The sequence below is a fragment of the Eublepharis macularius genome, chromosome 16, assembly GCF_028583425.1.
Source record: "Eublepharis macularius isolate TG4126 chromosome 16, MPM_Emac_v1.0, whole genome shotgun sequence".
In the NCBI taxonomy this organism is placed as follows: Eukaryota; Metazoa; Chordata; class Lepidosauria; order Squamata; family Eublepharidae; genus Eublepharis; species Eublepharis macularius.
This window is the reverse complement of record NC_072805.1, coordinates 2,845,822-2,861,780: the sequence shown is the minus strand read 5'-3', so window position 1 is coordinate 2,861,780 and position 15,959 is coordinate 2,845,822. Positions and strand designations below refer to the sequence as shown.

General features: G+C 43.5%; 1 protein-coding gene across 4 annotated transcripts in view; it reads left to right on the top strand.

Moving 5' to 3' along the window:
• The window catches only part of SCUBE1 (signal peptide, CUB domain and EGF like domain containing 1), a 441,848-nt gene that overhangs the window by 357,548 nt on the left and 68,341 nt on the right, over nt 1-15,959 (top strand). For all 4 annotated transcript variants that reach the window (XM_055000435.1, XM_055000434.1, XM_055000433.1 and 1 more), the window contains one exon: nt 913-1,035. In XM_055000435.1, coding sequence (XP_054856410.1) covers nt 913-1,035 — 123 coding nt within the window. The remainder of the gene's footprint in view (nt 1-912; nt 1,036-15,959) is intronic.

Sequence of the window (15,959 nt, the reverse complement as noted above, 5' to 3'; positions counted from 1 at the left end):
TAATGTGCTACCATCTACACTGATGATAGGAAGATACAAAAATATTCCATCTATCCCTGCTCTAATAACTCAATAGGATCTCTGGTTTATGTGCTATTCCATTGTAGATTTTACATTACAGACACACCTTGAATTATTGGAACCTCTGTCGGCTGATTAAAAAATCCTGTTTTTCTGAGCAGCAGACTCTGAGAATTATATTGACATGGATGAATAGAAAACTACTGTATCTGTAGGAAGTTTCTATACTCTGCAATGGAAATATGGGCAGAGATGGTGTTATTAATGTTTTTGCTAGACTGTCAGTTGTATTAGACTGATGATTTATGTTGAAAGAGTATTCTTGGTATTCATATAACTGGGTTTTCTTCTTGTTTTTTTTTTCTCCTTCTGTATGGCTTGTGAGCCATAATAAAAAAAACCTGACTGAGATATTTTATGGTGAGTTGAGGGGCTCATATAAGGTTTAAGGCTTTTTCCACTGAGATGTCAAACTCCTTTCTTAAAATTTATCTTTGCCAAGCAGAAGCCCATGAGCATGGCTCCACTATCAACATAAACCAATTTCAGATACATTTAAAGTTCACAGCTCCCAATAAAGGAACATGGGAATTGATGAAGTGTCTTGAGCTCAGCACTTTTTTGAGGAAAATCCTGACAGTTAACACCAATTTTGAAAAAGTCAAAATGGACCGTGCAGCTGTTCCCTTTATTGTGAGGTTGCCCAGGTAAAAGAGCATGTTACAGAAATTTTCGATAGCATAAACAGGCATTTAATTTGAAAGACTCCCAAGGTGATGTATCATGTGAGGGGATACCCACAGGTAGCATATGTTACTTTTCCAGTATCGTTCATGTATATTATAGTACATCATCTCAATATAACATTAATTCATTTCAATATTCTTTCAGATATCGATGAATGCAGCATCAACAATGGGAGCTGTGAATATGGGTGCCTGAACACAATGGGAAATTATGAATGTGTTTGTCCACCTGGGAAGAAATTACACTGGAATAAAAAGGATTGTGTTGGTATGCAATATTTCATAGTTGGCATTTTCCCTGCTTTACTTTAAAAAATGCTCATAGAAAGAAGACTTGCTATGCACTCTTGTAATCCAGGCTAGGGGATTGGAGTGCCTCAGAGGTTCACAAGGTCCCTCTTTCTTCCTCCCTTCCCTCCCATCACATGAAAATCCCCCCCCCTGCCCTTAATTCATGGCACAGATGACCTCTTTTGGCAGGTATACTAAACGTGGTTAGCACCAATGGCACTTTCCAAAGGTACTTCTAACTGGCACTTTCTCTAACCATGGTGAGCTACAAATCATCATCATGCACCGTATTTAGCTGCAGAAATGAAAAAGATGGAAGCATTCATGGGTGGGTGATGGAATATCCCATAAGCGCACAGTGTATGCTCAGATTTCAAAAATCTCCATTTTTGAAAGGTAACAGACTCAGTCCAGAACGTCAGGCAAGTACACTGCATAGTCTGACATGCTGCAGTACTGGAAATATTTGAGGCTTTTTCATTTGCATGTATTATTTAGGCTTCATTAGATCTTCAACATATTTGATTTTTAAATCATATATATATATTCATGCTAATCATGTATGTTCTTAGGTGGCTCTGATAACCACTGTAGAAGTTCACCAGCTGGTCAGGATGAAAGTACAACTTTGCTTTTATCCTGGCAGTTCATTAGTGTAGCTGAAGAAACATAGATTTATTGCTCTTTTAATTGTGAATGAGAGCCAAATTTAATCTTGCTGGAAAAATTAATGAGACATATCAAGCTGTATTTTTACTGCACACGTTATCTTACTATTACAGAATCACAGAGTTGGGAGGGGCCATACAGACCTTCTAGTCCAACCTCCTGCCCAATGCAGGATGAGCCTAAAACATCCCTGGAAAATATTCATCCAGCCTTTTCTTGAAAACTGCCAGGGAAGGGGAGCTCTCCACCTCCTTAGGCAGCTGATTCCACCTTTCACCTCTGACTGTGAAAAAGTTTTTCCTAGTATCCAGCCAGTACCTTTCTGCATGTAATTTAAGCCTGTTGCTTTGACTCCTATCCTCTGCTGCTAACTGGAACAGCTCCTTGCCCTCTTCCAAATGACAGTCTTTCAAATATTTAAACAGAGCAATCATGTCCCCCCTCAACCTCCTCTTCTCCAAACTAAACGTTCCCGAGGCCGTCAGCCTTTCCTCGTAGGGCTCAGTCTCCAGACCCCTCATCATTCTCGTCGCTCTTTTCTGCACCCTCTCAATTTTGTCTACATCCTTTTTGAAGGGAGGCCTCCAGAACTGCATATAGTACTCCAGGTGTGGCCTGACCAAGGCAATATAGAGAGTGACTATGACCTCCTGTGATTTCGATGCAATGGTCCTTTTGATACAACCCAAGACTGAGTTTGCCTTTTTTGTCACCGCATCACACTGACTGCTCATATTTAGTTTACAGTCCACTCTTACTCCAAGATCTCTTTTGCATACACTACTCTCTTGAAATGTATCCCCCATCCTATATTTGTGCTTCACATTTTTGTGGCCCAGATGTCACACTGTGCGCTTACCTATGTTGAATTGCATCCTGTTCACAACCACCCACTTCTCCAGAGTATTCAGGTCTTGTTGAATTTTAACTCTGTCTTCTTGGGTGTTTGCCATTCCTCCCAATTTGGTATCATCAGCAAATTTAATGAGTAGCCCTTTTGCCCCTTCATCCAGATCATTGATAAAAATATTGAAAAGTACTGGGCCCAAAACCAAGTCCTGTGGCACCTCACTGGACACCTCCCTCCAATCTGATGAAACGGCATTGACCACCGCTCTTTGGGTGTGGTCCTCTAACCAGTTCTTTATCCACCAAACTGTCCTATAGTCCAGTCCACAGTCTTCCAGTTTACCCATTAGAATGTCATGGGAAACCTTATCAAAAGCTTTACTGAAATCCAGGTAAATCACATTGACAGAGTTTCTTTTTTTAAAAATTTTTTTGTTGGTGAGTACATAGTTATTACATACACTCCCCATCATACCTTATTTATTTCAGCCCCCACCCTTTCCCTCCCCCCTCTTTATAGACTTCCAACAGCTTTCCAACCCTTAACCTATTTTATTACTTAACTTATTTTCCATTAAATTCTTCTAAATCATATATGTATTATATCTCTTACTCTAAGCATATTCAAATTCTCTTATATATACTCTATCAAATCCACTAATATATCCATTCTCTGCATCACTGTTTAAACTGTATATTTTTGATAGTCTCTTAATAGTAATACTAGCTTAGGTTAATTAATAGCTAAATTTTCCCATTAATGGTAAAGTTACTTCTCTCTTCTATTTAAGAAATCACAAATTAATAGTTCTCAAACTGCCACAGTCCTCCTTTCACATCCCATTTTTTTTCTAGATATTGTTTCAATTTCCCCCAATCTGCAATATATTCTCCTGGATCAAGGTCTTTGAGTTTTCTTGTCATTTTATCCATCTCAGCCATGTACAGCAATTTGTAAATCCAATCTTCTGTAGTTGGTATTTCTTGTACTTTCCATTTCTGCGCATATAAAAGTCTTGCTGCTGTAGTCATGTAAAATAACAATGTTCTGTACTGCATTGGAACATCTTCCATTCCCAAGTTCAGTAGCAGCAATTCTGGGTTCTTATTTATTTGGGTTTGCAAAACCTCATTAATTACTTCAATTATATCTCCCCAGTATTGCTTAGCTACCTCACAAGTCCACCACATATGGTATAATGATCCTTCATGCTTTTTACATTTCCAGCATCTGTCTGACATATTAGTATTTCCTCGCGCAATTTTCTTTGGTGTTAGATACCACCTGTACATCATTTTACATACATTCTCTTTAATATTTGTACAAGTTGAAATCTTCAGTGTATTTTTCCACAAATGCTCCCAAGCTTCCATTGTTATTTCTTTATGAAAATTTATTGCCCATTTCACCATCTGGACTTTAACTGTTTCATCTTCCGTGTGCCATTTTAGAAGTATTTTATAAATTTTCGAGATTTCTTTTTTACCTTCTTGTAAAATCACTTCTTCTACTTCCGACTTTTCCAATCTTATTCCTCCTTTTGAACAGTCCGAGTTGTAAAGATCTCTGATTTGCCTATATTGAAACCATCCATAATGAGGAGATAACTCTTCTTGCGTTTTTATTTTTAAACTTTTATGTTCCATTATTGTTATCTCTTTATAGGTTAAACATTGTTGTTCATTATAAACAGCTCTCGGATCTATTACTTCGTATGGTACCACCCATGAGGGGATACCATCTTCCATATAGTCCTTGTATTTCTTCCAGATTGTGAAAAGGCTTCTTCTAATATAATGATGCAAAAACATAGAGTCCGCTTTTACTTTGTCATACCACAGATATGCATGCCATCCAAACAGTTTTTTATGTCCCTCCAAAGCCAGCAATTTACGGACTTTTAGTATTATCCAATCTTTTAACCATACCAAACATATTGCTTCGTAGTATAATCTTATATTTGGCAGTTGCAGTCCACCTCTTTCTTTCGAATCTTGTAATACTTTCATTTTCACACGGGGTTTCTTGCCTGCCCACACAAAGTCTGAGATTTTCCTTTGCCATTTATCAAATTGTTTGAAGTCTTGGATAATTGGGATTGTTTGCAACAAAAACATCACACGTGGTAACACATTCATCTTGATTGCTGCTATTCTTCCCAACCATGACAAGTTTAATTTATTCCATTTTATCAAATCTCTTTCTATTTGTAGCCACAGTTTCTCATAATTATTTTTAAATAAGTCTATATTTTTCGCAGTCAGCTCAATACCTAGATACTTCACTTTATTGGTTACTTCACAATCCATTATCTCCATTAGTTCTTGCTGTTTTTGCTTTGTCATATTCTTACACAATATCTTCGACTTCTTTTTATTCACATAAAATCCAGCCAAGTCTCCAAATTCCTTTATTTTATCTATTATTTTTGGCATGTTGTCTATTGGATCTTCTACTATTACCATTACATCATCCGCAAATGCTCTGACTTTGTAGGAAAATTCCTTTATTTTTATGCCTCGAATTGTATCGTCCTCTCGTATTTGAATCAACAACATTTCCAAAATCAGAATAAACAACAATGGAGACAAAGGGCAGCCCTGTCTTGTACCTTTGCTTATTTTCAGTTTTTTGGTCAAATCATCATTCACTACAATCGCTGCACACTGGTCTTTATACATTTCTTTCACTGCTTGTATGAACTTTTCTCCCATTTGCAGCTTTTCCATAGTGGCAAACATAAAGTCCCAATTCAGATTGTCAAATGCTTTTTCCGCGTCCACGAAGAAGAAACCAACTTCCCTATCACAATGCTTTTCATAGTATTCAGTAGCGTTTATTACTGTCCTTAGGTTATCCTTAATTTGTCTATTAGGTAAAAATCCAGCCTGTTCTTCTGCAATAAATTCCAACAGCCATCCCTTTAACCTCTCCGCCCAAATTTTTGCAAATATCTTGTAATTATTATTCAACAACAAAATTGGCCAATAATTTTTGACATTAGTCAGATCTTGTCCATCTTTCGGAATCAACGATATGTTGGCTTCGTTCCATGAGTCAGGAATCCTTTGGCCTTGCAAGATTTCATTCATTACCTCTCTTTAAAAAGGTGCCAATTCATTAGCCATCATTTTATAGAACTTTGCCGTTATTCCATCCGGACCTGGTGCTTTCCCTAATTTAGTTGATTGTATAGCTTCTTTTATTTCTTCCTCTGTCACTTCTCTGTTTAACTTTTCTTTCCATTCCTCTGACATCATTGGAAGCTTCATTTTCTCCAAATATTCCGCTATTGAGTCTCTGTTCACCTCCTTTTTTTGGTACAATTTTGCATAGAGTTTTAAAAAAGCTTTACTAATAGCTGGTTGATCCAACAGTATTTTATCCTCTTCTCGGATTTTAATTATAGTTTTCTTCTCTTTTTTCTTTTTTAATTGCCAAGCTAGATATTTCCCAGGTTTGTTTGCACCCTCAAATAGTTTTTGATTCATTTTTTTCAAATTCCACTCCAATTCTTTATTATTCATTGCCGTCAGTTGTTCTTGCAGAATTTTTATATCCTGGTATATTTTCTTCTTCCCTGGTCTTTTCTTAAGTTGTATCTCTTTGGCTTTAATTTTTTCCATAATTTCATGTCTCTTTTCTTCCTTTCTCCTTCTGTCTCTTGCATTTAAGTCCATTAATATTCCTCTTGTCACAGCTTTGTATGTGTCCCATACCTTGTGAGTTGGCACGTCCTTATTCATGTTATATTGTATAAAGAACTTGGTCTATCTTCGTAGCAATGCCATATTATCTTCTATCTGCATCAAATCCTCATTTATCCTCCATCCTCTTCTTTTAGTATTTTTCCCAAATTTCCACATAACTGGATTATGATCTGAGCCTACCTTGTGCATTATCTCCACATCCTTAGTCCATAACGCCAGTTCCTTGGAGGCCCAGATCATGTCAATTCTTGATAATGTAAAGTGTCTTACTGAATAAAATGTATATTGTCTATGTTTGGGGTTTTGTCTCCTCCATACATCCTCCAGACTTTCTTGTTCTTTAATCGCAAAAAAAGATTTTGGCAAAAGTCCTCTTTTTTTATGTGCACTTTTAGATTTCTTGTCTTCTTCCAAGTTTGTAACTCCATTGAAGTCACCTGCCAGAATTATTTGATCATAGGTCAGTTCGTCTAACTGTTTCTGTAAATCCTTGAAAAATTTTTCTTTTGCACCGTTAGGCACATAAATTCCAATCACCAAGGTCTTCTTTGAATTCCAAATTATTTCCACTGATATAAACCTGGCTTCTGTATCACATAAAACTAATTTAGGCTGCAGCTCTTCCTTTATATACAATACAACTCCCCTCTTCTTCTTTTTGGAAGCCGCTGCAAATTCGTTTCCAAGTTTTGCAAGTTTTAAATATTTTACATCCTGCTTTTTAATATGTGTCTCTTGCAAACATACTATATTACATTTTTGTTTTAAAAGCCAGTGGAATATAATCTAGCGTTTAGAAGGTGAAGTTAGTCCATTTACATTCCAAGATATAATTTTACACTCCATGATCAAATTTTAGCACTCTTTGGTAAGTCTTTTTCATTGTCTTTAATAAACGTTTCCATCTCCTGACCAGATCTGATATTCCTCCTAGTTCCACCAAATTCGAAAGCCAGCCCTTCAGGTATTTCCCATCTATATCTAATTTTCAAGTCTTTTAACATCTGGACCAGCTCTCTGTACTTTTTCCTCTCCAGCAACACCGATCTGGGCAGGTCTTTCATGATTCTCACCGCTTTCCCGTCGACTTCTAATGGATCTTGAAATTGTTTACTCACAATTGACTCTCTGATGCTTCTAGTTGTAAATTGCACAATCATATCTCTTGGTAGGTTCTTTTGAGCCGCAAATTTTGAATTAATCCTGTATGCCACATCCAGAAGAGCTGCTATTTCCACTTCCTCTTTGTCCAGGTAACCTGCCAAAATTTCTGTAATATGCTCTTGGGTTGATTTTTCCAAAACTTCCGGGATTCCATGAAATCTGAGTTGTTTTTCCATTTGTTTACATTCAGCTACGGCCATTCTTCCCTTCACTCCTCTCATCTCCGTTCTGTGCACATCCGCCAAAGTGTCAGCCGCGTTTTCTACTGCAATAGCTCTCTGCTGTGTGACTTGTAGGTCTGTTTGGACTTGGTCCATATTTTTAGATAGCTCTGCCTTCTCCGATTTAAATGCCTCTTTAAAGTCCTTCAAATTTTTTGCCATCTCTTGCATCATATCTTTAAGCTCTTTATTTCCTTCCATGACTTTTTTCTCCATCTCTTTATTTCCCTCTGTAACTTTTCTATCTAAATTTTCCAGTGCCGTCTGCCAGTCCTTTTTCGACATCGTGGGGCTAGCTTTACTTCGCTCCCACAAGTCTGCTCTTTTCCTTAACTCCGTGGCACAAATTTGTTCTTTTCTTTTCTTTTTAAAAGTCCAAATTTAAATTGTTTTTCCAAAAGTTAGTGTTTACTAAATCCAAAATGGCGGGCGTCTTTTCTCTATGATCTTATTTGAGGCAGCCGCCATTACCCTTGTCCAAGATGTCCTACTTCCTTTTTCCTTGAAGTCAAAACTCTGCCCTTCTTCAAAATGGTGATATTCCACTTCCGTTGGTTACAAGCCGCTTCTCACCCGTCTCTTTATGGTTGTGACGCACTTCCTGTTCCTCTCCGTTGCACAGCAGCTCTCACGATACTGAAACTTTCTCACAGTCCACTATCTCCTCCAAGCCGCAGGTATGTAAACAATATTCATTTTTCCGCTCTAACTTCTCTTTAAAAAGTCACTTCTTAGCAATTTATTTGCCGGAACTTTCTCAATTATTTATTAAGTCTCTCACAGCTTTCTAATTCTCTTTATCACTTTATTTCTTATTGTAATCTGTCCCGTACTGAGAGATAGCAATCTTTACCTTCTTAGACGTTTTTCTTGGGTTGTAATCACTGCTTCAATTATCCAATCGATTCAAAGTACTTCTTTGTGTTGCTGAAGCTTGGGCATGAGGGTCTTATGTCAGAAAATGACTCCAGAGCCACTGCAGAGATCTTGGCTGCCTGTCTTCGAGTGGGACCTCAAGGGTGGGTGGGGGATCATTGCGTAGACCCCCCCCCCTCACACCCAAGGTCAATGCACTCTCGAGGTCTTGAGCGTACTTGCTTGTTCTCCGCCTGAGAACAGGGGGCTATGGGCAATTTGCGCCCCTCCAGCCCCTACAAACAGCAGCACAGACAGCTCAGCTCCCTGAACTGCGTTAGACCTTCATGGATCCCAAGCCAGAAGTCCCTCGATGTTGACAGAGTTTCCACGATCCAGTAAGCTCATCACTTGATCAAAGAACCAGTTCAGTATGATGCAGTGGCAAAAAACCAGTTCCCTGTCCACCAAACTGTCCTATAGTCCAGTCCACAGTCTTCCAGTTTACCCATTAGAATGTCATGGGAGACCTTATCAAAAGCTTTACTGAAATCTAGGTAAAGGAAACCAGGTTGGTTTGACAAGATCTGTTGGGGACAAAACCATGTTGACTTCCCCGGATCACTAAGTGGTCCTTCAGATGCTTACAGTTCGATCCCTTTAAAATCTGCTCTAATATCTTCCCAGCAACAGAAGTCAGACTGACCGGCCTGTAGTTTCCCAGGTCATCCTTCTTACCTTTCTTAAAGATTGGGTTAACATTCTCCAATCTTGTGGCACATCCCTAGTCCTCCAGGAGGCCTTGAAGATGATGGACAGAAGCTCTGCAAGTTCTCTAGAAAGTTCTTTTAGCACTCTTGGGTGCACACCATCCGGCCCAGGGGATTTATATTCATCCAGTGCAGCCAGGTGCCTCTCCACAACCTCTCTGTCAATGTCAACTAGCCCCCCAGGTGTCCTGTCATATCTACTACCATCTCTAGATGGGCTCAAATTCTTCAGGGAGAAAACAAAGACAAAAAAGTCATTAAGCTTGTCTGCTTTTTCTCTGTCCTCCATCAGACTTTCTTATTCTACTCCCGACAGCGGTCCAATTGCCTCTTTTACCTTGTGTTTGCTTCTCACATATCTGTAGAAGTTTTTTCTTATTGTAGCAAGCCCCCTGGCCAGACCCAGCTCATACTGAGCTTTGGCTTCTCTAATGGCTGATCTGCAGTATCTGGTAACCCTCATATATTCCTCTTTAGAGGTCTTTCCTTCTCTCAGTTTCCTGAACATTTCCTTTTTCTCCATTAGCTTATTCTGGAGTTCTCTGTTCATCCACATTGGTTTCTTGGAGCCCTTACCATGTTTTCATCTTGCTGGAATAGTGAGGGCTTGAGCTTGCAAAAGCTCATGTTTGAGAAGAGCCCACCCTTCACTTGCTCCTTTTCCTTCCAGCACACTCCCCCATGGAATGACTTTCATCAAGCCTCTGAGTTCATTGAAGTTGACCCTACAAACATCTAACCTATGAGTCTGGCTATGAACTTCTTTGGCCCCCCACAGCATCTGGAATTCAAGGAGGACATGGTCAATTCCCCCTAAGGGCCTCACCACCTTCACCCCCTCTGCCAATTTTTCCCTATTGGTTAATATTAAGTCTAGTATGGCTGAGCCCCTTGTAGCTTCCTCCACCTTTTGAAAAAGGAAGTTATCAGCCAAGCAAGTCAGGAAGTTTCATGAGTCTTGTCACTTTGCTGAGCTTGTCTCCCAGCACACATCGGGAAGTTGAAGTCACCCATAATTATAAGGTTCTGATGTCTGGATACCAATCTGTTCAAGGAGGACAGCATCCATTTCCTCTCCCTGGTCAGGCGGTCTGTAGCAGACTCCAACAACAATGCCCTTTGTCCTTCCTCCCCTTATTTCCACCCATATACTTTCCATCAGGCTGTCAACCACATTCTCCAGAACTTGCTGACAATCAAGCCCTCTCCTCACATACAATACTACTCTGCTTCCTCTTCTATCCTTCCAGTTTTTCTTGAACAACTCGTACCCATCCACTACCACATTCCAGTTATAGGAATCATCCCACCAAGTCTCAGTAATTCCTAGTATGTTGTTGCCCTCTGTTTGCAGGAGAAGCTCAAGCTCTTCCTTCTTATTACCAATACTTCGGACATTAGTATATAGGCACTTGTAGCCTTGTACCTTTGTTTGATCTGTCCTACTCAGGTGGGCCCCCGCTGTTATCACTTCTTCATTGAAATCCCCTTGTTGATCATCCCCTTCCCCTTGTGGCATCAGTTTAAAGCTCTCCTGATGAAACTCTCCAGGTTCTTTCCAAACATTTTCTTCCCTCACTTTGAGAGGTGAATCCCATCATGTGCTAGAAGGCCTTCTCTAAGGAAACTTATCCTGTGGTCCCAGAACCCAAAGCACTCCTGCCGGTGCCACAACCTCAGCCAACAATTCACCTCAAGTATAGTTTGCTCCCTTTGCATTCCTCTTCCTTTGACAGGAAGGATAGAAGAGAATACCACTTGTGCCTCCACTGTCTTCAACTGCCTTCCAAGAGCTTCATAGTCCTCTTTAATTTTTGTGATGGTATTCACGGCCATGTCATTAGTTCCCACATGAACCAGCACAAATGGGTACTGATCAGTCAGTCTGATCAGTTTCGGCAGTCTGTCTGTAATATCCTGAATTCTGGCTCCTGGCAAACAACACATCTGTCGGAGTAGGGGATCTGGCCTGGACACTTGACGTTCACTGTCCGTCTTCTGTGCAGCCCCACATGGGACTGCGCCTGCGCAGGCCTGCTGACCGGATTTTTCTTTACTAGTCAATGTCCACTAGGGGGCGCACGTCTGATCCAATGCGCATGCGCGGCAGTTTCCCGCCCGAGCGACATTGGGTGACGTCGCCCCCTTCCCCTCAGTTTCTTCTTTGCCGCCGACCGGTTAGCAGCTAGCTGTCCGCTGTGAAGAAGTTACTTTTCTGTGAGGAGAATCGTTGTTTGAAGAGATGGCTGACAAGACCTTGTTCAAACGCTGTTCGACTTGTGCTATGAAGATGACGAGGACGGATAGTCACTCCGTTTGCCTGGAGTGTTTGGGAGAAGGTCATATCGTGGAGAAGTGTGAGCATTGCTGGCGCTTTACGCCTAAGGCCAGGGCTGAGAGGGCAAATAGGTTGAACGCCCTGCTTTGGAAAAGGGCTATGAATGCGTCTGGGGCCCCGAGTACCCCTCAAAAAGGGCCATCGCCAGTTAGCGGGACGGTCGAGACATCGGTGCCCCTACAACCTGCCCGTAGCTCCATCTCCACTCCCCGCTCCCGTTCTCCTGATCAGCCCCGTCAAGCGCCGGCTCCGACCTCAGATCCGAACACCACCGTCGGATCCACCTCTGATCGCGGGAGGCTGTTGAAGTCGGATCCGACTCGGAAGCGTCGTCATCGGTCCAGGTCTCCCTCGAGGTCGGAACCACCTCCTCCATCGGCACCGAAGGTGCAGAAGAGGACATCGTCGGTTCCGAACATCCCTGCTGGGTCGGTTCCTGAACCATCGGATCCGACACGGCAATCGTCGTCGTCGGTTCTGAAGCAAGCCGACCCGACTCGCCCCAGCCTCGCTGCGAACCTTCCTGCTCGGCCGGATCCAAATGCTTCCGATCCATTAACATCTTCGGATCCGATGCCTCGGAGTCGTGACTGCGAACGTGCCCTACCGGCTCCGACTGGCAAAAAGACCAAGAAGAAATCGAAGCACATACAATCGACTTCTGCCCAAACTGACGAGGTGTTCTGGGAGAGGCCTACGACTCCATCTCCACACCTGTCTCCTCCGTCTCCCCATTCTGCAGGTGAGGATGGTGACCTGCCTGATGCTTCACCTCTTCCTTCCCGTGCCTGGGTGCACGGTGGGCCCACCAGTGGAGAGGATCTACTCTATCGTTCACCTTGGAGAGGCTTTGAGGGAGAAGGTTCCCTCTATGCGAGATCGCACTGGTCGTATTCTCCATCCCTTGGCAGAGAGTATTGGGGTGACGTACGAAGTGAATTCTCCCATTATGGGTCCCCCGGACGGGGGTCCCCTTGTCAGCAGGGCGATCCTTATCAAGATCCGAGTCCTAGTCCTCCATCTGACCCATTGCCAGAGGACATTGTTATCGGGACTGGTCGTATTTCACCAACGGATGATTATAGGCTCTATACGGAACAGATGGTCCGTATGGCCCGTTCCCTGGACATCGACATTTCGTCAGTGGACCCGAAACCAAAGGATAAGATCCTGCAATATGTCCAATCTGGGAATCCGCAGAGCATCTCGTTCCCGTTTACAGAGGGTTTGGTGGACATAATTAACACAATCTGTGAGAAACCATCAACGGTTTACCCGACATCTCGGAAACTGGAAGCCTTATATAAAACCAGAGATGACGTCTGTACGTATCTTTTTGCTCACCCACCTCCCTCTTCCCTTGTTACTGAAGAAATGCAAATCCGTCATCGCCAGGGTCCCCACATTGTGCCGACTGACAAGGAAAGCAGGAAGCTGGATTCACTGGGCAAGAAGTTGTACTCGTCTGCGGCTCTCACCTTAAAAATCTCTAATTATTCGGCCATTATGGGGGCTTATCAGATCTTCCTATGGAATCGTATGGCAGTCTTCATGGAGAAGCTTCCTACCGATCAAAAGGTTTTGGCCAAGGTGGTGCTTGATGAAGCGCTTCGGCTATCACGACAGCAAATCAACGCTGGCCGTGACACGGTGGACACCTCTGCAAGGGCGTTGGCATCCTCCATCGTGCTTCGCAGGCATTCGTGGCTCCGCACTACGGCACTCCCTGTGGAGACGCGTAACAAAGTGGAGAACCTGCCTTTTGAGGGCCAATCCCTCTTTTCCGCCAGAACGGATGAGTATCTTTCGCAGAAGCGTAAAGACCGGCTGACGGCTCGTTCCTACGGGATCCTTCCACCCAGGCAGTTCAACGATAATCGTTACCAGTACCGCTCGTTCCAAGGCTACCGTGGTCGGCAACACAGATACCAGCCGTATCCGCGTTATGGGTCCTACAGACTGCCCCAGCCACCTGCGAATACTTTTCAGCGCAGAAGGCCTAGTTACCGTCCACGACGCGGGCATCAGGGCTCTGATGCCAAAGAGTCAGCAACTCAACCCAAGCAGTTCTGACTAGAAGTGGAACAGTCTGTTGTTTTTGGGAGCAGGTTGGCTCGTTTTGCCTCTGCTTGGGCAGAAATTACCCGTGATAGTTGGGTTCTTAACGTTATAGCTGTTGGATATAAAATTCAGTTTGATGCTTACCCCGTGTTGTCTCTTCCTGATTATGCAGTGCACTCCTTTTCTGATAAGTTACAGGCGGAGGTTGTAGAACTTCTGCATAAAGGAGCGGTGCAGGAGGTGCTTTCACAAGACTCCTCCTGGGGGTTTTATTCTAGGATGTTCCTTGTAGACAAGAAGGACGGAGGTGTCCGGCCCATCTTAGATCTAAGAGAATTGAATAAATTCGTTCTCTTTAAACCGTTCCGGATGCTTACCTTGAATACAGTCCTCCAATTAATGCCGGAGGGCATGTGGTTCGCTGTTCTGGACCTCAGGGACGCGTACTTTCACATCGCCATCCATCCTGACCATAGGAAGTACCTTAGATTCCTTTGTAATAATAGGATCTACCACTACCAGGTGCTTCCGTTCGGCCTATCATCAGCCCCTCGAGTCTTTTCGAAATGTATGGCTGTGGTGGTGGCCTATTTGAGGGAACAAGGGTGTACCATCTATCCCTACCTTGATGATTGGCTGTTGGCGGCTCCCTCTGCTGATGCCCTTCGGGCCCAAATTGATACTGCCCTCTGTACCTGTTTCCGGTTGGGACTTTTGGTCAACCTAAAGAAATCTAACCTTACGCCATCCAGGAGAATACTTTTTATTGGTATGGAACTGGATGGCGTGGTAAATAGGGGCTTTCTACCCAGGGACCGTGCATTAAAAATTGGCAGAATGGTAAACCTCTTTTTGAGGTGTAGGTTTCAGTCGGTCACAGCTATACAGAAGCTGCTCGGCCTTATGGCTTCTTCTACGGCAGTTACCCCTATGGCCCGGTTGCACATGCGACCTCTTCAGTTATGGTTCCTTTCTGTTCACGATTTTGAACATGGGTCCCAGAACAAACGGTATTCCATTCCCAGAGGGGTCCTTCGTTCATTGCAATGGTGGCTTAGTGAGCCTAATCTTTTACGTGGAGTGGGTTTTGGTTCGGTCCACACTGATATTACCATTTCGACCGACGCCTCCACGATAGGATGGGGGGCCCAGTGTGGGTCCCTGAGGGCACATGGGATTTGGTCAGAGCAGGATAGGAGTGATCATATTAACCTGCTAGAACTGAAAGCGGTACGTTATGCCCTTATTGCTTTCGCAGACACGCTACGGCAGAAGTCCGTTCAGGTGCTCACGGACAATTGCACCACGATGTTCTACCTGAACAAGCAAGGGGGCACTACTTCCAAGGCACTCTGCGACGAGACCAGTCGAATTTGGAACTGGGCCATGGAGAGGGACATATTTCTTCATGCAGTCCATATTCCAGGCACCACGAATGTGATCGCAGACAAATTGAGTTGAATGCGATCCGACAATTACGAGTGGACCATAGCAGACTCCTACCTGAATACCATCTTTTTGGACTGGGGGTTCCCAGACGTAGACCTTTTTGCTTCAGTGGCCAACAAGAAGGCCCTGCAGTTTTGTTCCAGGGGAGGTCTCGGTTATCATTCCCTAGGGGACGCGTTTCAGATACGCTGGACAGGGCACCTGTTTTATGCCTTCCCTCCTTTCCCACTGTTAGCCCGAGTGGTCAGCAAAATTCAAAGGGATGGGCCTCGCATAATTCTAGTAGCTCCCTTTTGGCCCAGACTGTCATGAGTCAGCCCCAGCCCCGACTGGCCACCTTACCTACTGCCTCAGAGTCCTCCTCAGAGGATGAGCAGGAAGGGCCAGCAGAATCTCCTCTGGAGTCGGAAGCCCCTGCAGAAGCTATGGGAGAGGAGGAGCAGTCAGAAACTACTGCTGCTGCTCCAGAGGGAATTCAGCAGGAACAGCCTGGAGCTTCTGCAGAGACTGTCAGGGACGAGGAACAGCCAGAAACCTCCACAGAGGCTGTAAGAGACAAAGACTCCCCCAGGGCTAGAGCGAAATCCGAGCCTCTGGGGCCAGCTGAAAGGAGGAAACTTAGAGATAAGGCAGCGTTTCTGGAAAGGCGGAGGAGTAGCCGGCTAATAGCACAACGCCGGGCAGAGCTGTTCGAGGGAGAGGCAACAGCTGGCCCTCATTAGAACAGCAATAAAGGAAGACGCTGAGAAGACCAAGCGTGGAAGCAACTCAGCTCGCCACTCCCTGCTACCTGGACGTTCGTGTACCTTGCTCT